This window comes from Panicum hallii, chromosome 7 (genome assembly GCF_002211085.1).
Source record: "Panicum hallii strain FIL2 chromosome 7, PHallii_v3.1, whole genome shotgun sequence".
NCBI lineage: Eukaryota > Viridiplantae > Streptophyta > Magnoliopsida > Poales > Poaceae > Panicum > Panicum hallii.
Genome location: NC_038048.1, coordinates 44,201,534 through 44,224,517, shown reverse-complemented (window position 1 = coordinate 44,224,517; position 22,984 = coordinate 44,201,534). Strand labels below are relative to the sequence as shown.

At 45.9% G+C, this 22,984-nt stretch overlaps 4 protein-coding genes across 9 annotated transcripts; 1 reads left to right on the top strand and 3 right to left on the bottom strand.

The window, feature by feature from the left end:
- Positions 1 to 355: 355 nt before the first annotated feature.
- Positions 356 to 4,075, bottom strand: LOC112901052 (APO protein 1, chloroplastic). Of its 2 annotated transcripts, XM_025969873.1 has the most exons (6): positions 3,810 to 4,075; positions 3,513 to 3,603; positions 3,363 to 3,418; positions 2,173 to 2,537; positions 1,002 to 2,033; positions 356 to 905 (listed from the first exon to the last, which is right to left on the bottom strand). In XM_025969873.1, exons 2-5 carry the CDS (start codon positions 3,526 to 3,528, stop codon positions 1,199 to 1,201), a joined length of 1,272 nt encoding a protein of 423 aa, XP_025825658.1. In that variant the 5' UTR covers positions 3,529 to 3,603; positions 3,810 to 4,075; the 3' UTR covers positions 356 to 905; positions 1,002 to 1,198. The 2 variants fall into 2 exon arrangements, with proteins under 2 accessions (XP_025825658.1, XP_025825659.1); XM_025969874.1 differs by lacking the exon at positions 356 to 905 and having other exon boundaries at positions 1,199 to 2,033; positions 2,173 to 2,531.
- A 1,278-nt stretch (positions 4,076 to 5,353) lies between these two features.
- LOC112900851 lies at positions 5,354 to 6,666 on the top strand. Its single transcript, XM_025969643.1, has 4 exons — positions 5,354 to 5,398; positions 5,577 to 5,896; positions 6,009 to 6,162; positions 6,341 to 6,666. Exons 1-4 carry the CDS (start codon positions 5,354 to 5,356, stop codon positions 6,401 to 6,403), a joined length of 582 nt encoding a protein of 193 aa, XP_025825428.1. The 3' UTR covers positions 6,404 to 6,666.
- Positions 6,667 to 7,025: 359 nt separating this feature from the next.
- On the bottom strand, positions 7,026 to 11,347 carry LOC112899688 (lecithin-cholesterol acyltransferase-like 4). The gene is made up of 11 exons (XM_025968260.1): positions 10,483 to 11,347; positions 10,015 to 10,106; positions 9,547 to 9,665; positions 9,216 to 9,351; positions 9,041 to 9,092; positions 8,848 to 8,948; positions 8,555 to 8,737; positions 8,318 to 8,475; positions 7,914 to 7,968; positions 7,740 to 7,793; positions 7,026 to 7,639 (listed from the first exon to the last, which is right to left on the bottom strand). Exons 1-11 carry the CDS (start codon positions 10,715 to 10,717, stop codon positions 7,223 to 7,225), a joined length of 1,602 nt encoding a protein of 533 aa, XP_025824045.1. The 5' UTR covers positions 10,718 to 11,347; the 3' UTR covers positions 7,026 to 7,222.
- A 959-nt stretch (positions 11,348 to 12,306) lies between these two features.
- LOC112899740 lies at positions 12,307 to 17,480 on the bottom strand. 5 transcript variants are annotated; one of them, XM_025968331.1, is made up of 7 exons: positions 17,062 to 17,480; positions 16,474 to 16,643; positions 15,205 to 15,725; positions 14,965 to 15,108; positions 14,070 to 14,310; positions 13,171 to 13,671; positions 12,307 to 13,001 (listed from the first exon to the last, which is right to left on the bottom strand). In XM_025968331.1, exons 2-7 carry the CDS (start codon positions 16,592 to 16,594, stop codon positions 12,613 to 12,615), a joined length of 1,917 nt encoding a protein of 638 aa, XP_025824116.1. In that variant the 5' UTR covers positions 16,595 to 16,643; positions 17,062 to 17,480; the 3' UTR covers positions 12,307 to 12,612. The 5 variants fall into 5 exon arrangements, with proteins under 5 accessions (XP_025824116.1, XP_025824118.1, XP_025824117.1 ...); XM_025968333.1 differs by having other exon boundaries at positions 16,479 to 16,643; positions 17,062 to 17,479; XM_025968332.1 differs by having other exon boundaries at positions 16,474 to 16,638; positions 17,062 to 17,479.
- Positions 17,481 to 22,984: the final 5,504 nt, after the last annotated feature.

The following is a 22,984-nucleotide window of genomic DNA, read 5'->3' as shown; positions in this document are numbered from 1 at the left end:
TATGCTCTTCTAAACTGTAGTAAGATGCACAGATTTCTGAAAGTATCCTCGGAAAAAAAAACAGATTTCTGAAAGCAGTCAAGCTTCAGTCCTAGATGACAGTCCTAGATTTCTTCTAAACTTTATTTCTCGCCATCCAAATCATATACAACTCAAGGCGTTACATGAGTACCATCCATTCGATACAAATTAAATCATAGATCAATAACGTAACATGAAGTTTCCTTTTCTGAAATCCTGCATGTTATTCTGAAATGAAAAATTGCACAAAGCTCGAAAGATTAAAGTTCAAGGCTAGCTGACAAGCTTGTTCACATAAGTTGCATTGCAAATGCTCTAGGATCTCTGCTGGTCGTCACAGAACTGGCTACACAGGGATGCATCTTTTCTCCATGGCTCATTTCTCACCATCCATTTGATAAACAGCTCAGAACATTTCGTAAGTGAACGGCTATCTGAATAAGTAGCCTCTACATGCATGTTACAAAGTAGTAGTATACAGCAAAAAGCAGAACACAATATGCCGACGATCTGGTAGGACTATACATGTCGCCATACGCCCAAAGTGTCGATCTGGGGACGGGCACAAGCGCACAGCCTTTACCCAATGATTAATTACAACCAGGCGCACAAATACCCGAACAAACCGCCGGCGATTAGTTTAATCCAAAGCACTTGCTCACAATTAAGCATGGTACCCTGCTACCGGCAGAGAAACGGGAGGCCATCTGTATGATAACGCCTGAGGCATTACAAGTGCCTCACAGTCTAGCATAGACAGGAATAAAGCTAGCTGTGGCCATTAAACAAGGTGGTATGGACATCATACATGTTGCAGAGGCCATCCTTTTTCACTTTCAGGCAATGAGGGTTGTTCTCGTGCGTCCTCGGTTCATGCGCTAAACCTACAAAAGTAGCAGTCCAATGGCTCATTAGAGAAATGAATCGAATAGAATCGCTGAAAAGGCGATGGTAAGGGATACAGAATATTCGGGGATCACCTTTCAACGAATATTTAAAATTCTGATCCATCATGATTTAGCTATGATACTCGACTACTTATGTTATACAGACTGCATTTTCTGCTCCCTGAACTTTATGGTTACAGGACCAACAGCCCCAACCACCAGAACATGCCTGGAAAACGGCATCTTTGGTTGAAATCTACTATGGCGCAGGTAGAAGTAGAATGTTCTTCTCATGCAGCCCATCGAGCTTCCTTACAGTCTGGGACGACAATGTCAGTCCTCATCATCGGCCTATACTCGTCTGGTATTGCAGCTCCAGCCTGCACACACAGCTCTACAACAGCCGGAGCTTTGCCATAGAAACTCCTGAGAGAGGATCTGGGAGGAGGGCCACTGGGGTCAGGGATATGCCACACGTAGTTAGGCGGGATGACCTCGTCGATCACTGCATCCTGCCACCCGTGCTTGCCATCCCGCCACTGATGCTTGAAAGCCCCGCACAGCTTGACATTGTGGCCCCATGGACCAACATGGACCTCAGAGCAGTAACCACATGCTTTCACAGTGTACTTGCTCATCAGCTGTTCGACGCCTCGCCTGACAGTGAGGTATGCTTTCAGTGTCCTCTCTGCAAGATCTTTCACATTGGATGGTGAAGGTGACTGGCCCTGTTGGTTGCTGAATGTGTCAAGCTCAGCAAGCAGAGATACACAGTCTTCTGACCGGTGTGGCTTGGGCTCATCAACAAACTTGCCACGGCCAATCACCTTCTTGCCTATCATTCTGACAGGAGAAGTCCGTCGCCTTGAGGGATATTGCGGTAAGTCAACGCCAGCCTGAATGCATAGTTCAACGATTGCCGGAATCCTGTCATAATCAAACCTGGTCTCATGCTTGACTCTCCGTCCAAATGGATCAAAAAGATGGTAAGACTCGATCGGGATGAGAACATCATTGATGGAACCTCTAGCCCAAGAGTGATGACTGTTCCGACGCTGGCTTCCTGAGCCATAGCAGTCTTGGATCTGGTGGCCAACCGGACCAACATGGACTTGAGGGCACTTTCTGCAAAATCACCAATCAACGAAAAAGGTTCAGGATTCTTGACAAATCATTTCGGAATAATGCTGATTTCATGTATGCCTATGTAAGAGCATCTTCAGATAAAACTGCTCATACACATAAGCATTTTTTTTTTAGTTACCTGCAACCATAAACCGTAACAACATTCAGAAGTTGAGAGAGTCCTCTGATGAGCACTTTCCAGTTATGAAGGACGTCATAAGCAACAGGAACAAGCTCTGGCACAAGCAAACCATTCTTTGGGGCTTCGAGAGGCTTCTCTATCCGCATTTGTGCAAGCCTCTTATCTCGCCGAGAATCTTGCAACATCTTTTTAATCGGAACAGGAAAGGGTTTCTTTTTGTTTTTTGGCTGTAATTCTGGAAGATCAACGTTCTGTGGTTGTTGCTCATACTTCGCTTGCCTCCTGTAAGTATCAGGAGAGTACTCACAGCATGTCCTTGTCAGCTTCCAGCCAATTCGTTGTGTTTGAGATCCTACCTGAACCTGTAAACAAAACAGACAAGTGTAAATTGGCCTTCTTTTTGCATACTACTGTATATCTCCACAAACTGGTCTCGGTGCGAAAATGAACAGATGCTAAGAATTTTCTGATCATGCAGCATTCAGTATCAACCATCTCCATAGGTCATACTAATGTATTCGAGCTGTTAATCTGAAATTGTATTGGGGTTTTGCCAACTGGTCAGTTGTACTGAAGGTATTTTCTCTATATGTTGAGACAGTTCAAAAACCCCCAAAGACCGCAAAAGAACGATAAACTGTTTGTGCATAGCTGCATACTATCTGCCATGTGTAGTATAGTGCAAGCTGAATGAGAAACTCGTAAAGCAAAACAACTAGTATCATAAAAAATGACACTACAACAAGTGCGGTTCCTAGTCGGTTGGATAGAGCATTCAAGGAGAAAACAACAGATCCTTCAGCAGACTCCATAATTAACAGTAATGAAGATCAGGGGCATACTACTGATGCCAAACTGTATATGGCAGGTACTGACAAATTATCTGTCTGCAATGGACTCTAAAAACAAATGAATCAACTTCCCTTTTGATCACCTAGAAAGACTGGATGGCAACATTGTGCTGAATAGCCTAACCTATATATGCAGTTTCAGTTTTGTTTTCTTCAATCAACATAATTATATGAAAACTTCCCTTTTTATATCACCTAGAAAGACTAGATGGCACACTTTGTGCTGAATGGCCTAAACTATATATGTAATTCAAGTTTTCTTTTCTTCAGGCAACATAATCACAACTGAAGTACTGAATGAACGAACTGCAAAAGGCCAGGGCATGAAGACAGTACCTTCACTGCCTTGTTTATTCTGGTTCTGCCGACGCCGATCGAGCTAAAGGAAACACCTGAACCACGGATCCAGAAAAGTAAACGTAAGAAGCTGGCAATACAGGATTTCAAATGACATAACTAAAACGCTGAGAAGGTAATGGGACTTACTGTTAAGTATCTCCATGGCAATAGCTCAAGCCCGCCCCGAGAATTCTTCGTATCCCCCTTGCGGTCAATGCATCGGCGCAGGTTTAGCTACCTATCAAGGAGAAATAGAATGGTTACCCAAACGGTGCAGGGGCGGAATTATCATCTGTAGCATGGCATGGCATGGCAGGGGCGGGATTCAGGCATTCAGTCGGTAGGCTTGACCTCGATTGCTCGAGGACGAAGCAAAGGAAATAGACGGACGGAACCAAGCTAACTCTTGGCACAGTCCACGCAAGCAAGCTGCGAATTCCTTACCAGCAAGCAACCGAAGAAATCAAATCCTAGTCTGGACGGGTCTGCGCTCCCAGCTGAGCCAGTAGAGGGTTGGAGGTGGGGAGGAGGGTTGGGGACGGGGTGCGTAGCAGCCAGGCCGAGAGGGATTTCTTTTTGGCGATGGCGAGGGAACGGGGAGGAGGGCACGACGAGGACGAGACTAGGCTGCCCGGCGCCCGGCGAGGTGAACTCGGATGAGGTGAACCTGCTTGCTCTCATGTCTAGCAAGAGGAAGAAGCCGCGCACCCGCAGGAAAATATCGTCCGGTTATTTACATGGGCCCTGTTGTTTCTAAAAGGCCGAAGGTTTAGTAGTGTTGGACCAGCCCAAAACTTACGGATGCCTGCAAACGCAAACCGTTCCCAATTATTTTTGAAAAGCTACCGTTCCAAACTATTAGTGCATAAAAGAAATTAAATCTTGCCACCTCATCCATGGGCCCAGCACATGATCGTTGATTCGTTGTTGGGCTGCTCCGTACTGGACGGCGGATCCACCGAATCACCATGATCGAACGGAACGTGCGCTTGTAAATAAAAAAAAGGACGCGTACTTTCTGCTGTTCGAAGTTTTGAGAACTGTTCGAGCCTGGTTTTGTTGATAAGGTTTAAAATCAATTTAATTTGGGTGAAACCTTACAAACTTCTTCTGCAATAGCCTAAAATATTTTGTTCGCAAAAAAAATAGCCTAAAATACTTTGATTCTTTTTTGCGAGGGGATAGTTTGTCTGAATTTTCTTCTAATACTTCGGCGTTTGTCCTTGATTTATTCTCCGCTATAAAATAAAATAAAAACATATTGATCATCCAAAGAGAAGCTTTGATCTGGAAGCATTTTTAAATGTATGGGGCACCATCACAAAAGCTTTGAATGTCATCTACGCTTGCATCGGTCATCGAGTTTGACCTAGATACAGTGGCGTCGTGAGCATCCATTATTGGTGGACCTTTAGTCCAAAAGACCCCCGTCTAATTAAACACAATAGAAAAACAAATGAAACTGTGCCGCGAACCTAACCAAGAACCTGATTCGCCTGCAACTTGTTCGCTCCGTTTGAGAGTATACTCCTACATACTAAACAAACAGTGGAGCAGTTCGGAAGGGTGGTAACCGAAGAACCCGAAGCGACTGTTTCAGCAGCAGCAGCAGGAAACGTCCAAACGGAAAAAGGAGAAGAGATCACCGCGTAAACTTGTCAGTATCAGAGCCTGAATGCTTAGTGGTTAAGGATGTGAGCAGTGTCTCATTGCAGCAGATGATCAGAGATTTGATTTCAGCAACATGAAGACATCCATACAAATATTTTTTTTAATAGCATATAAATTAAGATTGGAACGACAGAGACGGCGGAAGAACCGGGTGGTGGTAGACTGGTAGTAGGATAGGCGGAGTCACGGTCACGGCGGCCGGAGCAGATCGCCGGTCGTAGCTCCTCTTCCTCATTGGCGCGCCACCGATCCGACCTTTGAAAAAGCACGTTGGCTGGGCGCTGGCCGATCTGAAAGCGACGTTTCGTCGTCGCGTCATGGCCTCATGGGCAGAAACCGATGCGCGGCTTCGCAGCGCAAAGGTAAACGACGCGTTGCTTGCGTCCTGGAAGTCGAACCCACCAACGAACGTGCTAGCCCAGTAGGAGAAGACGAGTAGACGGTCGACCACGCTGATTCGGCAGGTGGCCAGGTAGGCGGCATGGCATCTGCGACCGGCGCCTCTCTCTGAATTTTCAATTTTTTCCTTGATTTGAAAAGCGAGGTGGCTTCTCCGATGAATCTGAACGTCCGGTGCTGTCAGTTTGTCCGTTTGTTTTCCCATCCTCCTCCTTGGACTACGCGCCTAAGCAATATAGTACGTTGGCACTAGGGATAAAAAAACGTGCTTTACAGCTCGGCGCCCAGCGCCTACATAATGACCGGCCTCTCAAGGTTCTGATCTCGTCTTCTATCCATCCACCATCTCCTGTGTTATCAGTCCCTCTTCGGCTTCCTAGAGTTCCAGCTGGTGTTGATCGCACAGAGACGAAGGGTGCGCCAGTTCTTGCTGTAACCGGCCATGAGCTACCAGCCTTCAGGTACTTCAGAGTTCTGATCAATCGTCCGTCTATGCCTTTCTGGCTATCTGACAGTTCATTCCGAGGAGGAATTGTAGCTCTGAACTGATCGGTGAGTTTATTGGCTCTGCAGCGTACCCGCCACCGGGCACGGCGTACCCTCCGCCGGGCCAGCAGGCGTACCCACCGCCGGCCTACGGCGCGCCGCCTCCCATGGCCGGGTACCCGCCCCCGCCGCCGCCGCCGCAGGAGTCCAAGGGCAGCAACGACGGCTTCATGAAAGGATGGTAAGATATCCTGACACCGTCGTCTACCAACCCGTCGGCTGGCACGCCAACGTTTCCTTCCAACACGAGCTTTGTCTGTCTGTCATGCACGCCACCGCTTGGATCGCTTCTGAATTCGTGTTCTGCTGACTGATAACGTCTCTGATCTATTTGTCTCTGTGTGTTTCCGATCTGCCAGCTTGGCGGCCATCTGCTGCTGCTGCCTACTCGACATGTGCTTCTGATCTCTCATCAGGTGTGATGGCGCGTCCAGACTGATCATGCAGGGAGGCAGGCGAATGGAGCTGTTTCTGAGTCATGATGCGTCTTTGTTTCCATCACTGTATTTGTTTTGCCCTTGTTTATGAATTTATGATCATGGTGTTGGTGTACCTACAAACTACTTGATCTAGGTTTTTCCTTCCTTCTTTTTGGAGTTCCATGTGTGTGCTCTGAAAAAAAAAACATCTCCGATCAATCTGTACTTGGTTTGGTGCTTGATTATTGCCGTACTCCACGCCTCCATCTCTGACCCTGCATGCTCTGGATAAACGTGTGTGGATGATGGATATTGATTTTCAGCATCCGGCTGGGTTCAGAAGTGTAAGTGTACCAAACTGTCATTAAAGTTCAAAGCAAAGAAAGACCGTCATTCTTATGAAAAATCTCAGGCGACTAAATCTACTGGAGAAAAAATTGGCATACTCTGAATATTCTTTTTAACACATTTGACCCTTGCGGCTTAAGAAATGACAGGTACAGAATATGCCGCACAGCCAAACGAAACGCATCGGCATGTCCAACAGAGCTGATTACAACAACAAAGCCTTTTTTCAACAGGCACCAGCTAAAAAGGTTAAACATTTCAATTTTCAACCACCACGTAATAAGCAAATTATTTGCGAGGGAGTTGTATTCCAAACACCACTTTGCTCTTTTAGTTCTGAACATTTACATGCAGAATAAACATTTTTACAGCTCTAAACTCAGATTTCCTACAGAGGCCGCAGCCCATATGTACATGCACTTTACAGTGTGCCTAGAGGGTTTAGCTGCCAGACAACCAACATGGCTCCTACGCCTAGCCACCATGGCTGACACCAACAGCCCTAACTTCCACATGCTGCCGCCCTTTGTTCTCTGGGTGAACAACGATGGTCGCCTGTGCCTCTTCCAGTGTGCCCTCCTTGCCCTCCCGACTTGCAGTTAACGCGCCGACCATAGGAGGAAACTCAGCTGGCCTCATGGTTTTGCCATCACTCGGGGAGATGATCTCCCAGTCCTCTGAAACTGATGTGAGATCCCCACGTTTTTCATGATGCTTCTCGATCTCATAGGCTGTTGGGAGTATCACATAGTCATTCAGGGGGTTGTAGAACGGATCAGGCTCTCCAGCATGCAGCCAGTGCTGGACAATTCGGAACACGTGGTGGCTGCAGACGATTCCTCGGTGATCAGCTGCAACCCCAACTCTTGCCACTGCATTAAGCCCATCCGCCTGCAAAACGAATAAAAAAATCATTTAATACAACTTTCTTGGTAGCGCTTTCCTTTAGAATTCCTCCAAATAATAATCTGGAACAACAAAAGTATCATACCTTTGCTGATTCTACTGGGACAGATCCATCACCATCAACATAGACATATTTTCCCTGAAAATAAAAAAATGGTTCAGAGCCTCAGGCACTATAAACCAGGGATTGATTGTTCAGCGCACCAGCAAGCCAGAAACCAGGTATGCACAAAACACAACAATAAGGAGAAGAACTAACCTGAGCATATAAGAGGTGACTAAGATTTGAAACTGGATGACGTTCACTACCATAGCTGCAAAACACATGCATATTAGTAACTGAAGGTTGATGCTACTCATCAAATATGTAGCCATCCTACATTGATGTTTTATATCATATTTGTGCCTTATCCCATAATCTTTGGCTACATGGATTTCTACCAACATGTGTGGGTTTTGGAGACATTTTTAACTCTCGAGTAATGTCTACAATCTCTGTAGCAATACTAGTATTGTGAAATTACTAGTATACTAAAATCTGACACATGCACCACTCCAGTTATTAACACATCATCCCATCATGTCAATGGGCCCGATGGAGATTCTGCTTAGTACAAGAACAAAATTGAAACTAAAATCAGAACTATCCAGGTGAGAAAGTACCAGACAGTATGTGGAGTGTCATAATCAATCCCGTAAATATTGTAGAACTTCACTGATTCTGGAAGCTTTGTACTCGACAAAATATCATGAGTTTCCTTTGCCCACTTTAGTACATCCAAATTAAGGGGCACAGGAATATGCATCCCATCAGCAATGATCTGCCATTACAAAATTTTCAGAAAAAATAAGCATCAACGTAAGCTGAGTTATACCATAATTTGAATGCGAATGACTCACCTCATTGTTGGAAAGAGCCTTTTCAATCATCTTTATTGCTTCTGCAGGCTCATATGACTCCAACAGGGCACTTTTCTTACCATCGTTATCCAAATTCTCTCTCCAAATCTGTAGCAGTGGGGTGTCTTTCCACTGGAAGTTTGGGTTTGCCAACAACTCATAGATTGATGGGCACTCAAGTAGCTGAAGCATAAAAACTGTTTTCAGCCTTCTTTTCAAAGGAAAAAATTGTGGAGCCCACATGAAACGCAGACGATAGGATGAGAATGAATGGATAGGATATAAAAGCATACCAATTGCTGCATACACCACTTGGAAATAAAGAATTTTGATTCCCATCCTTCAACGAAAGACATTCCATTCAGCAGACTAGTAGTTATGTACCCAGGGGCACCTGAAGAAAAGTAGAAGGTCGCTTTGTCAAGTAAAATTGCTAGCAGCCTAGTTGAATAACGTTAGAATAAATGATACTCAAGCACATATTACCTTGGAATGGCGCAGCAATTGCAATCCAACTCTTAACATATTTTTCAAATACCTATAGAAGACAAACAACACTATTCAGAAAAGAAGCTATAGTCTTGAAGCCAGCGCAGCTGCGCAGGACATTGAACATGGCAAATCTGAAGGAAAGATCCAAAATACATGAAGAAGTACTGACATCGCTGTGCAGAGATATGAAACATTTGACGAGCAATCCCCCCATTGAGTGAGTAATAAGATTTATCTTTTTCCCACCAGAAGCTGTGTAAACTGACTCCAGCTTTTTGGAAAATCTGTCAAGTGTCTCTGAGAGCCTGAAGAACAGAACGGTATCAAAAAGGATGAAAATAACAATTCTTGCCCCAAAAGAGAATGGAAAACCCCACAATACTTAAATCACCAATGAGAAAAATCTATAGTCGTATTCATAAACTCATAAAACTGTGACTGTTAATAATCAGTAACGGATCACGAAATGGATAGCATAAATAAAAAAGTGTAAAATTTACCTATTGCTTTGGCGGAAATCGTAACCAAATCCAAACAGAGTTTTTCCCTCTTGATATCCCCATTTAATCATTTCCACTATCATGTCATGATAGTAGTACACAGTCTCATCGCCTATGATCTGTTACCAAAATGTTAGTAAATTATGAGATCAGAGAACCACTGCAATATATGCAATTCATTGGGGCTTGGATCGAATCTATAATGAAGTGGCTTCGAAGTCCCAGTTTCCAAGATAGCACTAACAATAATAAGTTGGAAGCCAACAACAGACAGAGAGAAAATAATCAGCAAAATGGCTATTATAACACATAACTGAGCAGCACATGATGAGAGCCACGAGCTAAGAGACAGAAAGTTGAAAATAGATCACAAACATTTACTTCTACCAGCTGCTACTGTTTGATGTGAAACTTTTTTTAAAAAAATAACAAAACAACAATAAAGCTCCCAAATAAGTAATGTCTTACCATGTCCGGGTCTAATGTGTCAATGGCATACAAACCATATCTATCCTCAGGGACGGTAATTCTTGTTTTCTCATTCACAGAAACAGTTTTACCTGCTCCATTAGAATAACTTCAAAATCATATGACATAGAAACAGGAAACAATATAATAGTATATCGGACAAAAACATAAATTAAAATGGATAAGCTGAAATTTTCTTTATGAAGCCAAAGGAAAATAAATTATATTTCCATACATTTGTTTATAGCAATTGTTTCATCAGTCCATGTGATTTTAGTGCATGCGTCTCTGGCATTTTTGTGAGTTCAATATTCTTTTTTTTTAAAGGAAATAGTTCAATATTCTAACATCCTTTCTTTCTCAAATCATGTCCAAAGTAAGTCAGTACAGTCCATAACATTAGAGTTTAAATAATTAAGCAATGTATAATTAGCTACAATTATTGGTGAACAAGAGTGTTGCTCATACCAGTGGAGGCATCAAATCTGGACCAGAGCTTCTCTCGGAACTCATGCTCCGCGGCAAGGATGCGCACCCACACCCTCTCCTTGTTCCCAGCCTCATCAACAGCTTCAAGGATGGAGCCGGCAATACCAGGAACAAGTAGCACCGGGTCAAGGGTTGGATCCACCAAGGGCACCTGTTCCTTGACAATCCGCAGCCAGAGCTCTATCGCCCGGATCAACTCCTCAATTAGCGTCATGGTCACCAGAAAAGGTTGCGCCTTTCCAAGACTTCTCTATCCAAATTCAGCCCCCAACCAGCAGCCACCAGCGGCAACTGGCCCCCCGTCAGCAGCTATAAGATAACGCGAGCAGCGATGCCTCAGCGATTTCAGCAAGTTCCAGCGAAATCTGGGGTGAGCTGAAAATATTCCCGAAATCAGCTTGCAATTTGCTTCGCCAGACTAACAGGAAATCAGCGAAATCAGGATAGCAATTTGGGTAAATAGGCAGAGAAGCGATTTTGGGGGGGAATCAGAGAAAAAACTAAAGCGATTGGGGCATAGATAGGGAAACGGATCAGTCCCGGCAGCCACCAATGAAACGAAAAGTAAACGCCGACAACAACTCTGACGCCCCCACCCCTACAACATGAACACCGACTGAACCCCCAATTGCTCCTGAAGCGCCGGCAGGAGAGCGAGAGCCTTCCCGCCAAACCAGCTCCGATCGCGCGAACCAAAGCCGCAAGGTTTGGAACCGATCGGGGGACGCCGACGCTGGTGTACGGACCGCGGCCGGAACCTTGCGGTGTTTATTCGCTTCCGGATTTGGGAGGTGGTGGGGTTCCGGCGGCGTGAAGGTTTCGCTATCCCGTTCCCGTTCCCGTCCCGTACTCTTCGCCCAGCTGAAGGGAGATGCGCGAAGCAACCAGCGGCCACGTGGATCCGTCTCCCCACGTCGCCCGGGACTGACAGGTGTACCCGACGTGTTGCGGGGCCCAGCCACCCGTGACTACTGCTGAACGTAGTTAGAGCAGCTCGAGCGTTGCAATTTTGAGGGTGTTCTGGAGCGTCAGAGAAAGATTTTCTCCAACTGCACGCTGGAGACGCGGGTGCTCCCGAGCACCATCTTAACCGTGCTGCTTCATTTTGCACGCTCCATAAAAAATAATATTTTTTTCTATTGACTGTTGCAAGTTGTAACTGCAGGAGATGAAGAAAGTTAGGCAAGAAAGAATATTTTTTCGAGGTAGGACTTCCCATGTTTAAACTATTACGCTGAAGAGGATTGTTTTAGATGGCACTCGGATGACATGTCCAATCTTAATAATACCCCTCCATGAATTATACGCTGGTGCTGCTCTTAGGGAGAGATCGCCTGAGGAGTCCTAATTTAGACTTTAGTAGAATGATGAAGTTTAGCGGCGTGGTGGACCTAAAATGTCAGTGAAAGCTGCTTCTGCATGAAAGAATCTAATGGATGAGGCTTTTCGCGGAGGATTTGACAGTTAGATCTGGGCCGTCTGTTCAGCATATTCGTTCAACATCTGGAGTTTGGCAACTAGTCCCGGTCCATGGCCCATAGAGACACACAGATGCCATACATGCTACTCTGTTACGTTACGTTCCATATTATAGAATTTATTTATTATTTTGATTTTTCTAAATGTATATAATTATATACTTATATATCTAAAAAAGTAAAAACTTATATACATGTGGATCAAAGGAGTCTTAAAAAAGTCAAAACGGTTTATAATTTAGAACGGAGAAGCAGCAGTTTTTACTCTAGAAAGTGAAAACATTTCTTACTCAAAAAAAAACATGAGATTTCAAGAAGCTTGATCTTGAGATAACGTCACCAATAATGATAGGAAAAAAGTGATCAAGACCACTTCATCACTCCCTGCATTGTTTTAACATGATAGGGGATTCAGCATTTGTGTATATCAAAGTCTCATGAGCACAGCAAAACTGCAGGGATACCACCTAAAATCCTACAGGTGCTGAATCAAGTTTCACCATGGTACATCATAATGCATTTGCCATGAACATGCTGGTTTAAGCTAACGCTGCAGGTTCAATTTGCTGAACCGCAGGAGATCTTTGGACTAGTTCTGATTTCTGAATGTAGGGACGCTGAACTGAGCCCCTCACTTCTCCAGGTCAAGGTCGGCTTCTGTGTCGGTGCGCAGCCGCTTGGGCTCCCGGTCACCTAGGTGCAGCGACATGGCCAGTTCTTCCTCTGATGGGTTGTTCAGGTTGGCGATTTGCCTCGGAGCATCCTGGTCTTGGCGCACAGGGGACATACCGATGAAGTTTGAGATGAACTGGTGCTCCTCCACATCAGTCGCAGCTGCGCCCTCCCCTTCAGTTCCAGAGGCCAGAACTTCATGCCGAGGCAGCTGCTCAATTTTGATCCCCAGAGGCTCGAACATCTCCTCCACCTTTTCTTCTGGGACGGGAGGGGCTACTGTGGAAGACTCCCCAACCACAGAGTTGGCTGCTGCCACCATTGCAAGCCTTTGCTGCTGCACAGCATCTTTATTTAGGATAAAATTCTGTCAGTTGTGTACCATGGAAACAAAAGCGTACAGATTCAAATTTTGCAATAATAAGTCTGAACCGCATAATGAATTTTGTAGATATCTGAACATACAATCAGAAACAAGTAGAGCACATAGAACTGAAAAGTTTGGGAAAGACCAAACCTTGGAGTGATTCATTGGTTATGATAAGATCAAGTTCAAGACGGTCCAGAAGGCGGCCAAGATCAACTCCGCTGGTCCAATTTTCAGGGCCATGGTCACATGTAAGCTTTAGCCTCCCACGGTTTGCTGTGCCACCCCATATTATCCCAATAGGACGTGGCTTCTCACCATCCTTGCCAGTCAGGATAATAAGGCTTCCACTATCACCTTCCAAATCAAATGTTTGGCGATTCTCACCGACAACAAGGAGGTCAGTGAAGAAGCTTATTCCTTTCTCGTCATTGTATTCAAGGGCATAAGCCATCACAGTTCCAGTTGTGTGACCAGAACTTCTTCCGATTTTGCATACTTGCCTCCCTATGAGGCTATTAAGCGGGCACTGCGGATCTATAACCTTAACATCCCCGATGTCACCAACACCCCTAACTGTAGTTGTGACAGTCTTGATGTCAAAGTCATGAGCAAATGGGATGAATGCCCCGTCAGCCCGTACAAATGTCTCTGCAAGTTCATTAGAACATGGCATGTATGTTTGGGAATTAGAACGTTATGTACATCATTTTGAATCGTCGGCAGAAAAATTTATAAGGTAGATGTACTGCATGGGTAACATGGCAAAATCTAGGCTTTATTTTATTTGTTCAGAAAAAGGCGTAACCTATATTTTTTTCCTTAAAATAAAACTTGACTGACAAAGTAGCTACCTGAAGAGCAAGTTGGTGTTAATTTGACTGACAAAGTTCAATGGACTCACAAATGTCAAACGTTGCTTGATATGAATAGATTAATAAATAATGGCATCTCGTGAAATTTTAAACAGACACAAAATTAACCAGCAATTAAAGATGTAAGCAATATTTTGTTTCCTATATTAACCAGGTAATTTGTAACTGCTCTACCTGGGTTTGTTCCAGCATAAATTCCATACCAAACATCATCTGTGATGAAAGATGTTGCCCTTTCGACAGCTCCAAGATAAACACCAGGCCCAAGGTTGGGTGGCAGAGGGTGATACATCTTCTGGTTTGGGTAGTCCAAGTCAACCGCAACATGCCGGTTGGTTAGGAAACCTATCTGCTTGTTGCCAGTTCGACGTTTTACAATGGCACCCAAAGTTCCAAAAGTGTCCTGACTTGCAACCTGAAATCACGAAACAAGATCCGTAAGGAGGAAATTTTCAGAAGCATGGCCTCTTCAATCATCCATTGCATCATCACACAGTATTAGCAGCCGCTTTAACTTTTAGAGTACATAGAGTCTATTTTGCCAACAGAAATGTGACAACATTTTCTTCTTGTTTCAAAGAGAATCAATTACTAAGGTAATTCAGACGATAGTAGCAAATTTCAGTTGCATCATCTCAGATGATGTGTGATGTGTTTCTTTAGGAGAATGAGTATGTGTTAACCGCTATAGCACACATTTTACAGGGGAAACTAGTTGGAATATATTATTAGAACATCCAGCTGGACGAACTGAACATTTGCAGGATTCATAGTAGCTCCTTTAACCAGGCATTTTACATGATTGGATGAACTGAAAAAGTAATTTTCAGTCCTTAGCATACGCATGTTGTGCAATTTTTTCCCCCTTTGTACTGGTAAAATCTTGAGAAGAATCTTGACGAAATTGAACGGTCCCCTTACAAATCAGTAGTACAATTTTGTAGTACAGGGTTTTGTCCGATACAATTATTGTGCACAGCTGCAAAAGTGCAGATGGTAGCACGATCTAACTGATCCACATGATATATGGTTCGAAAATCAATCAATGCAGAAAAGAACAAAGGTGTACCTGAGATCCTGAACCGATACATTCATCACTGCCGCACAACCTATCAACAAGCTCAGTGAACATTTGCTCTTTTGGAGTTTGAGCTGGTGCACCATAGTACGAGAATTCAACAACATCAACATCACACCAAACACCTCCTGGACCCTGTCAATGATCCGACTAAGTGATAACCATGATAAAACCAACTCAAACCAAGCTAGTGCAATAATCTAAAATACATATGAATTGAAGTTTCCCAACCTCAACAATTGCAGGAAGGCATTGGGTCGGATTAAGCCACTTCTTGTGAACCTTGCGAGCAACAAAGACAAGAATAGCAGGGATATCTGTCAGAACCCCTTTCCTGATGCGGAATCCCACTGCTGTCCCAAGGCTAAAACAGCGTAATATCTTGCTATGGAAAGCTCTTATAGTCATCAAGTCAAGCAAGCTATTTGCTTGCTGGCCCTTTGGCAACTTGCCAGACTTGGGAAGGAGCCCTTTTGAAAGGTTGCCAAAGTAGTTTGCACGCCCCTCGGCCGCACAATGCTGTAGGTTTGATGTCGGCCATAAGAAGTATGCCGCACTATTCTCCGTGTGTGTGCACCCAGAAGCAATTGGTTGCATTGATGGAGAACAAGGGAATGACTGTTGATGGTAGCAATGCCCCTCCACATCAAGTGTTGATTCTTCTGATTGTGCAAAGCCTGAGAGCTGCGCCCTGTCATCTGAAGGCCTCATTTTGCTGAACAGGTTTGCCAAGCTACACCAGGTAGAACAAGCTGTGACATTAACAATGAGAAGCATAGAGTCAGAGGACATGGTCTTCGAGGCTAATAACCTAAGGCCTAAGGTAGAAACTGTAAGGAAAAGACTCGAAAGCTCGCATCCTGTAAATGTGCTACCAATTTATAGACTCATAATGGATGGGACGATCTATGGTCAAGAGCACATATGTGAACAAACAGCTGTGGAGCAGCCTGGTATTCTTCAGGAATAGATTCTGAAGGATTGCAAGGAGAGCCACTCGAACAAAGCAGCCTGAATTTAGTGTCTCTGAAAGATGACAGAATAGGCAGACACCACCAATCAGCTGTACGAAGAATACGATCCATTTGAATGGCGCATCTGATATTCTGATATAGAAATAAACAGATAAGAGGAATCTGCAAAAGCCCAGGCTCAGGCCTCCGCCTCCTTGCTGTCTAAAGGCAATGGCGACTTGACAATTCAAGAAATCAGGGCCATGAAGTTTAAGGGATGGCACAAATTCTCTCTTTAAACACAGGATTTGGCATAAATCCACATGGCCACTGCTTGCAATGATAGTCTCATTTCGGGGAATAAGGTAGGACCTACACTGCGATTTTGGTAGTCGGCAGTGAAAACGAAGTTGGGCAAAGGCATCATGTACTTTCTTGAAAGAGAAAAGCAGAAACAAAAGGCCCAAAAAAGCGCCACCAGGAATTGGTATTGGGTAGCCAAAATACAACCACTTGGTCTAGCTAAGTCTGGAATGCAGAGACGAACAGTACTCCTTCCATGGCGTTTCTCCAAAATCTGAAAGAATGCTGAAGGCAAAACATCGGGAGCCATCGATCACGCCTCCAAGATTGTCTCTACGAGGACGGGACCTCGCTTTCCATCGCATTTCCGCACCCAAGACGGATTACCAGCAACCAACAGCACCCACACCTTTTCTGGTAAAAAAGAATACATCAAACACACTTGCCGATGCTAGGATCGAACTTAAAAGGGGAAAGTGGCTACACAAAAAGTCAAAAGGAGCTAAACCCTGCCTGGCGGCTGGTTGTAACTCTACTCTGCTAAGCAACATCAAGAACCCTTCGCTTCGGCATGAAATAAAAATAAAAACAGAGGGACCTCGAAAAGATTAACCAAGAAGCGGTAGAACAAATACGAAAGCTAAGCGGACTCACAAATGCAATCATGAATCAATCAATAAAGGATAACAAAAACAAAGGCAGGAAACCAAGAAAGGCAGGAGAAGGCGCTGCCAAGATCCCGCCTTTCTCCATTCCCGGGCTCACGGCAGCCAAAAGATCCGGTCTTGGAAGGATTTTTAGGTACGCAAGAACAGGAATTCCAGGCGCTTACCTCAAACGGGAGCAATGGCGAGCGGCCTCAGTCCTCCCCCGCTGGCTGCTGCCTATCCATAATTGGGAAATGGGGATGGGAATCTCCACTGTTCAGGGCCGACGCCCAGTGGGCAGAGGCCGCCAGCCTTGCAGCCTTCGTGCAGCGCAGCGCCCTCCTCGATGCAGCGGCCCCTACAGCTCGAGCCTGTGCTCCTTCGCTGTGCACGCACAGCGAGAGGAGGCCCAGAGCTAGGGGCTAGCGAGAGGGGGGAGCCGGGGCGGAGCCGCGGAGGGGGCGGGAATCTTGGGGGAAAGAGAGAATGGGGGGGAGAGATGGAGGGGCGTGGGGAGGAGCTCGTTCGCTCGGCTAGGTGATCATGGTCAGAGATGGGATGAACAGCCGCTGATACTGTTGCCCCCGTGTGATGTGTCGACCAGCGTGTTGGTTTGGAGCTGTGGCTGCATAGTCGTCCATGTCGCCCGCAGAAATGGACGGCCCCGATCGCCGGCAGGGAATTCGCCGCCACGTGGCCCTCCGCCGCCACCTGATCCCAGGGGCTAGGGTTTCATGGTGGAGGTTTTGTGGCAGAAATTCAGAGGATTATGTGAATTTCTGATAGCTGAAATCAGCTGGGCCAAGATTGTTGGATCGTAGCTTTGCAAATTCTTACCGGAACTCGAAAAAAAAATTCTTACCGGAACCTAAAGAAAGCGCATGGGAGGGCTAAATGTGATGATCAATATTTTTTTGACAGTTGCTACTTGATTCTCAAAATTTACCCGTTTGTTGTTGCCCAGATGCTCATACGAACCATCATGGCAAAGGAAACCTCTGCTTCAAACAATACGAAATTGAAGACACGGAGCACAGGGGAAACCACCCAAGGATATCTCAGCGCAGTCAAGCAGATAGTGGCTGCAAACGCTGCCTCCATTTTCGGCCCCCGGAAAGCGTCCCTCTCACCCTTTCCGTTCTGCAACAGCAAATCGTCAGCTGCTAGCTAGTACACGTCCGGGTGTGTTCGTTTCACCCCTCTAAAATTCGAAACATCTAAACTTTAGAGGTTCGGCACCGAACAGCCCTCTAATTCGACCTTTAATAAAACTATGATTCTTTAGAGGGGGGAGCACTCTAAAGATTTTAGAGAGCTCTAATGACAAACGAACACACCCGAAAAGTCGAAGAAGCTATGAACAGTACAAATGCTGCACGCTGCATCACCCGCAAGATCGGCAGGCTGGGCCACTGGTTTCTCCAAGATCATGAATGCCTCTTCTGGGAAAAGGGGAATCCAACGAAGATGAAGACGAAGACGAAGACGAGAGGAGACCCACACCGGAGGAGGGCGGAGGTCGTTGGGAGGTAGACCCCCGCCGTCGCTGTACGCGTTCTGATAAGGTTTCGGGCACGGGTGGTAGCTGGAGCTTCTAGAACCTTCTGATACCAAAACTCGCAAGGGCAAGGCCAGCTGATCAAGGAAGCCCTCTCCTTTCTGCTTTTCGAGTCGCCGTCGATCGAGAAAGGCGTGGATGAGCGACGGCCCGAGCTGATGATGGTTTTGGATAGGTTTTCGCTAATCCATCGTGTCAGCCGACGAAACATATCTGGTTTTCCGCTGCGGTGAAACTGTGAGCGTACGTCTGAGACGGACGATGGATCGCGATCGATGGGATATTGGAAATTTGGAACCGAGCTGAAAGGCAAGCGATCCGGCAGCGAAAGAGAAGATGATTTTTTGAAAAACTAAAAAAGAAGATGATTGATAGCTGATTAGCTCGATTAGCGTCGGCGTTAGTGGCGAGCCATCACTAATCTCTCTCTCTCTCTGCCTCGCCCAAAATAGTAGCCAGAGCCAGTAGGAAGATTAGGCAGAAGCCAAGAACTAGCAGCTGAGCTGACCATGCATGGTGGAGTGATAACTCGGCGGCCGGGGTCGCCAGTGATGATGCAATGCGAGCGTTGATTGCGCTGCAAACTCTGCACGGCTGAACCTGCAATGCCGCAGCCTTTTTGCTGCTGAATTTCTCTGAATGTTCTGCTAAAGCCTGAAGGCTAGGGGTTCCCTCACGCGGATCCACAATTCCACACGCGCGCGGCCGCTCTTCAAGGTGCCGATGAACATTGACGGTCGCTGCTGCTGATGGCCGGAGGCCAGCGGCGGGCTTCCTGTAGACGGACAGCGCCGCGACGCTGCCTCCGTGGCCCCCCCGGAGGGGCACACCCGTATGCGGCCACCCTGAAGCCACGCGGCTTCGGCTACCCCTCCGGCCCTCCCACCTTTCTCAGGAGCGGCCGCAACTGCTACACGTACCAACCATGTAGTGCTTGTTAGACAAGTAATTCAAATCTTGTGTATTGGTGGAGCGGTTAGCAAGTTGCCTATAATTCCGGGTGGTACATTGCTTTCTAGGCACCACGCAGACTGAAGGCATTATGGTGGCCGCAAACATCGCTGCTATTAGAGAGCCGATACCACGCAGGGAGCGATACTATGTTTTCTCGTAATTAATTCTAGCAATTCGTTGAAAATGATGGTTGGAATCCGAAGGATATATTAATCCCTAAACAGAAAAAAAGTAGAAAATGGTGTTCTGACTCAACGGAATAATCTTATATGCACTTTCAAGATGTTAAAAAATCATCCCGATTATAGTAAAATGTGAGGGTATTTATACCCCCTACCTTCGTTACGTAATCCCAGCAGTACCCCTACCCACCCGGAATTTCCGTGGGATATTCTGATTTTTGGGTCATTTTTGGATGTTGACCTATACAAATTGTTCACTACAAGGTGATCACACTCTTCATGTGATATCGAAGGTTCCGCGGAACCCTTGATCCTTCATTTGGGGTCTTCGTGCCGTCGAAGGTTGTGCAACTGATTTCTTCGTCATCTAGAAGTCAGCCTTTACCTCCGACGCGTTTGCCACAAGTCTACGCGGTTGGTCCACCCTCACGTGAAGGTCGCGATGTAACCTTCGCACATTCAACCAGGTGCGAACCTTCGACCATTGCTGAAAGGGCCCGTCCTGGGAGACAGGTCAAAAAACCGTGTAACGACTTTTAGAATGCCCGAAGGTTCCACGAAACCTTCTACATATCCTTCGGCGAGACCTTCTCAGGGGTGGCGATCCCCAACAGTAGCCCCTCGCGGGAGAGGGCTGACTCCGACGGTCTGAACCCTCCAACAAGGATTGCCAGCCATCCTCCGAGAAAAACATCTCCCCGATCATCGGAGGTTGGCACGAGCCGAAGGTTACGTTTGCTTGCATGTTATGTTTTTATTGGACGTCGTTTGGGTTTGCTCTTGGGTTTACTGCCGGTTGTTTACTATTTCTTTTTCCCCTATATTAGCAAGGGTTTGGGGGTGAGTTGCTTTCATGCTCTCGCCATCTAGCTACCTTCGCATCCTATTTTCTCATTGCCACATGTGGTGAGCTGACTTGCTGGTTCCTTCGCAAGAATTTCTACTCAATCTTTGTGAGTGAAAAGATTTTTTTTATTTTTTACTTCCTATTGTTATTTTTCGTCATTTTTTATTTCTTTGTCCCCTTTTTTAAGGAATGGCTCGTGTAGAAGAGACTGTTAAACTCATCATAGTTTGCGAAAGTGGTGCGGAGGTTGAGGGGTTCAACAATCCGGGGACGGAGAGGATTTGTCTCAAGTGGAGGCTAATATCTCCGAGCTATTGGGCCGTGAGAAGCTAGAATCAACCCTTCGGTTCGGTTCGTCTCTGGTTTCTGAGAACACTATCAACTTCTATGTTGGTAAGGGTTACTTCAAGGCTGGGGAATGCCGGGCTCCGAAGGGTGAAGATACTCCGATTCCACTTGAGGATGAAACTGTTGTGTTTCGGGAATTCTTCATAGCGGGGCTGCGATTTCCTCTTGATCCTATCTTTCCTGAGATTCTGGCTCGGTTCAACATCAAGATGCATCATTTGACACCAAATGCCATAATATAGTTGTCTAGATTTTTCTGGGTGATCAAAACTTTCGAGGCTCCGGTGTCACTTGACACTTTCTGCAGGTTTTATGAGCTGCATCCTCAGGGTTGGAAGATATCCTTTGAAGGTGAAGAGGAAATTTATACTGCTCAGAGTGGTTGTTGCACCTTCGTTCCTCGAAGGAACAAGAAAGTTTTGAAGCTCGATCGAATTGAAATATCTTATAATCAGAAGAATAAGTGGTACAACAAATGGGTTCAATATTGGTTTTACGCCAAGATTGCTTTTCCCAGCACCAGCGATTCCCAAGAGAGTGTTTTTCCTCTTGCTTCGAAAGTTATGCCATTCTAGCATGTTAACCAGCCGGGTTTCAACAAATCTTTGTCTGAATTCAAGGATAGCGACGCTGCTTTCAAAGAAGTTGCGAAGTCTATTGGTGTCGTGATCTTGTAGAGGAATATCTTGCAGCCAAGATTTGGCCACTGACCTTCGGCTAGAGAGCCAGGTCGTTTGCAAAGGTTAAGTTTGGTGAAATGATGCGCTCCATATCATGCCCACAGTTTGGGCTCAAGAAACCGGCTGGTGTGAGTGATGAGATGGTTATGGTGGAGCTTGAGCGTGAAGGTAATGCGGTACCGGGGCCTTACAACAACAAGGAGCACAAGTCCTTTGTGGAATGTTGCACTCATGGTTGTCATATCAACAGAAGTCTTCATGAGATGGGAGTTGTGTATGAATCTTGGGAGGCTCCTCCGGAGCCGATGACGAGAAGTAGGGCGGGTGGTAATGCAGGCTCTGAGGAGCCTGTTTCTAAAAAGGGGAAGGAGGAGGTTGAATCTACGGTTAAGAGTACCTCTAGGCATATTGCGCTGGGGAAACCTCTGAGGAAACCCACCGCTAAATCGATGGCCAGGCGGGCGGGGGCTCAAAAAAAGAAAATTGCTGACCGAAGTAAGTATTCATTTGAAATTGCTAATTGTGATATGGGGAGTCCGGCTTTCATGGAGGCTCTGAGGGCAACTGAGCATAGTGTGCCTTGGGGAGTTGGGAGCAGGGGGTGGCCCATAGAGATTGATATCGAGCAATTTGGCTCTTTGTGTGCAGGCCCTGATAGTGTTGGTGCTATGATTTTAGATCTCCATCGGAAGTTGAGTGCACCGCCCCGTATAGTGAACTTGGCTGATGATGAAAGTTATGAGGAAGCCCTGAAGATTCCCTCGAAGGTTGTGATGCCTTCGATAATTACTTCGAGGGGACTGAGCCGGTGGCATCAGAGAAGGTTCAAGACTTTCCCGAACGGATGACTCCGCCAGCACGCTCGCCTGGGTTCGGTGTTGATGAAGAGGCACCTTTGGAGGAGGCGAAATTGTCTGAGGAATGTGTGCCTCGAAGGTTTACGGAGCTAGGTAAAGTTCTGACGACTCGTTGTCTTCCCTTTGAGGGGCCTGACATTGACCTATATCTTCGTTATGCACTTGAAGTAGATGTTGTAAAGCGTATGTCTGAGCTTGGCGATGTTGTTGGTGGAACCTCCGATGCTTAGGCATCTGCACAGCCTGCGATCTCTGATCAGGCCGGGGGCCCTTTTGAAGAGTTTGATTATTTCAATATCGGAGGTTGTTGCTTCAACTTTCCTGCTTGTTGCGCTTGCTATTGTCGTCGTTGCTAAATCTTTTGTAACTTGCAGAGTTCAACAAAGGCTTGGGGGCTTATGGTACTGAGTCCTTGGGCCGCATTACTACATCCTTATGTTTGAAGGTAAGGCAGTTTTCTTTTTGAGTGTCTGTGTAGTCCGCTTTAGCGATGACTAGACGGTGCGCTGGTTTTGTGCAGGCTGTGCTGGCAAGTCGAGCTGTTGCTCATAGCACCAAGAGAGATGGCGAAACTCGATTCAACTGCTCTACCGAGAACCTTCGCCTGACTATGGTGAATCAGAGGCTGAAAGAGGAGATCAAGACATTAGAGGACCTATGCATCCTTTTGAATGATCGGGTG

Bases quoted from the DNA above. Each gene is read 5' to 3' on its own strand.
- LOC112901052 (XM_025969873.1), bottom strand. The intron at 2,538-3,362 runs GTACTGTCTTCA...TTTTGTTTACAG, and splicing joins GAATAAACAAGGCAGTGAAG to GTTCAGGTAGGATCTCAAAC. The intron at 2,034-2,172 runs GTAACTAAAAAA...GTGATTTTGCAG, and splicing joins GTTACGGTTTATGGTTGCAG to AAAGTGCCCTCAAGTCCATG.
- LOC112900851 (XM_025969643.1), top strand. From the start codon at position 5,354: ATGGCCTCATGGGCAGAAACCGATGCGCGGCTTCGCAGCGCAAAG. The intron at 5,897-6,008 runs GTACTTCAGAGT...TTGGCTCTGCAG, and splicing joins CATGAGCTACCAGCCTTCAG to CGTACCCGCCACCGGGCACG. The intron at 6,163-6,340 runs GTAAGATATCCT...CCGATCTGCCAG, and splicing joins GACGGCTTCATGAAAGGATG to CTTGGCGGCCATCTGCTGCT.
- LOC112899688 (XM_025968260.1), bottom strand. From the start codon at position 10,717: ATGACGCTAATTGAGGAGTTGATCCGGGCGATAGAGCTCTGGCTGCGG. The intron at 8,476-8,554 runs GTGAGTCATTCG...TTGTAATGGCAG, and splicing joins AGGCTCTTTCCAACAATGAG to ATCATTGCTGATGGGATGCA. The intron at 7,794-7,913 runs GTTAGTTCTTCT...TTTTATTTTCAG, and splicing joins GTCACCTCTTATATGCTCAG to GGAAAATATGTCTATGTTGA.
- LOC112899740 (XM_025968331.1), bottom strand. From the start codon at position 16,594: ATGCGATGGAAAGCGAGGTCCCGTCCTCGTAGAGACAATCTTGGAGGC. The intron at 15,726-16,473 runs GTTCGTCTCTGC...TTAATGTCACAG, and splicing joins AACGCCATGGAAGGAGTACT to CTTGTTCTACCTGGTGTAGC. The intron at 14,311-14,964 runs GTACACCTTTGT...TCGTGATTTCAG, and splicing joins GTATCGGTTCAGGATCTCAG to GTTGCAAGTCAGGACACTTT.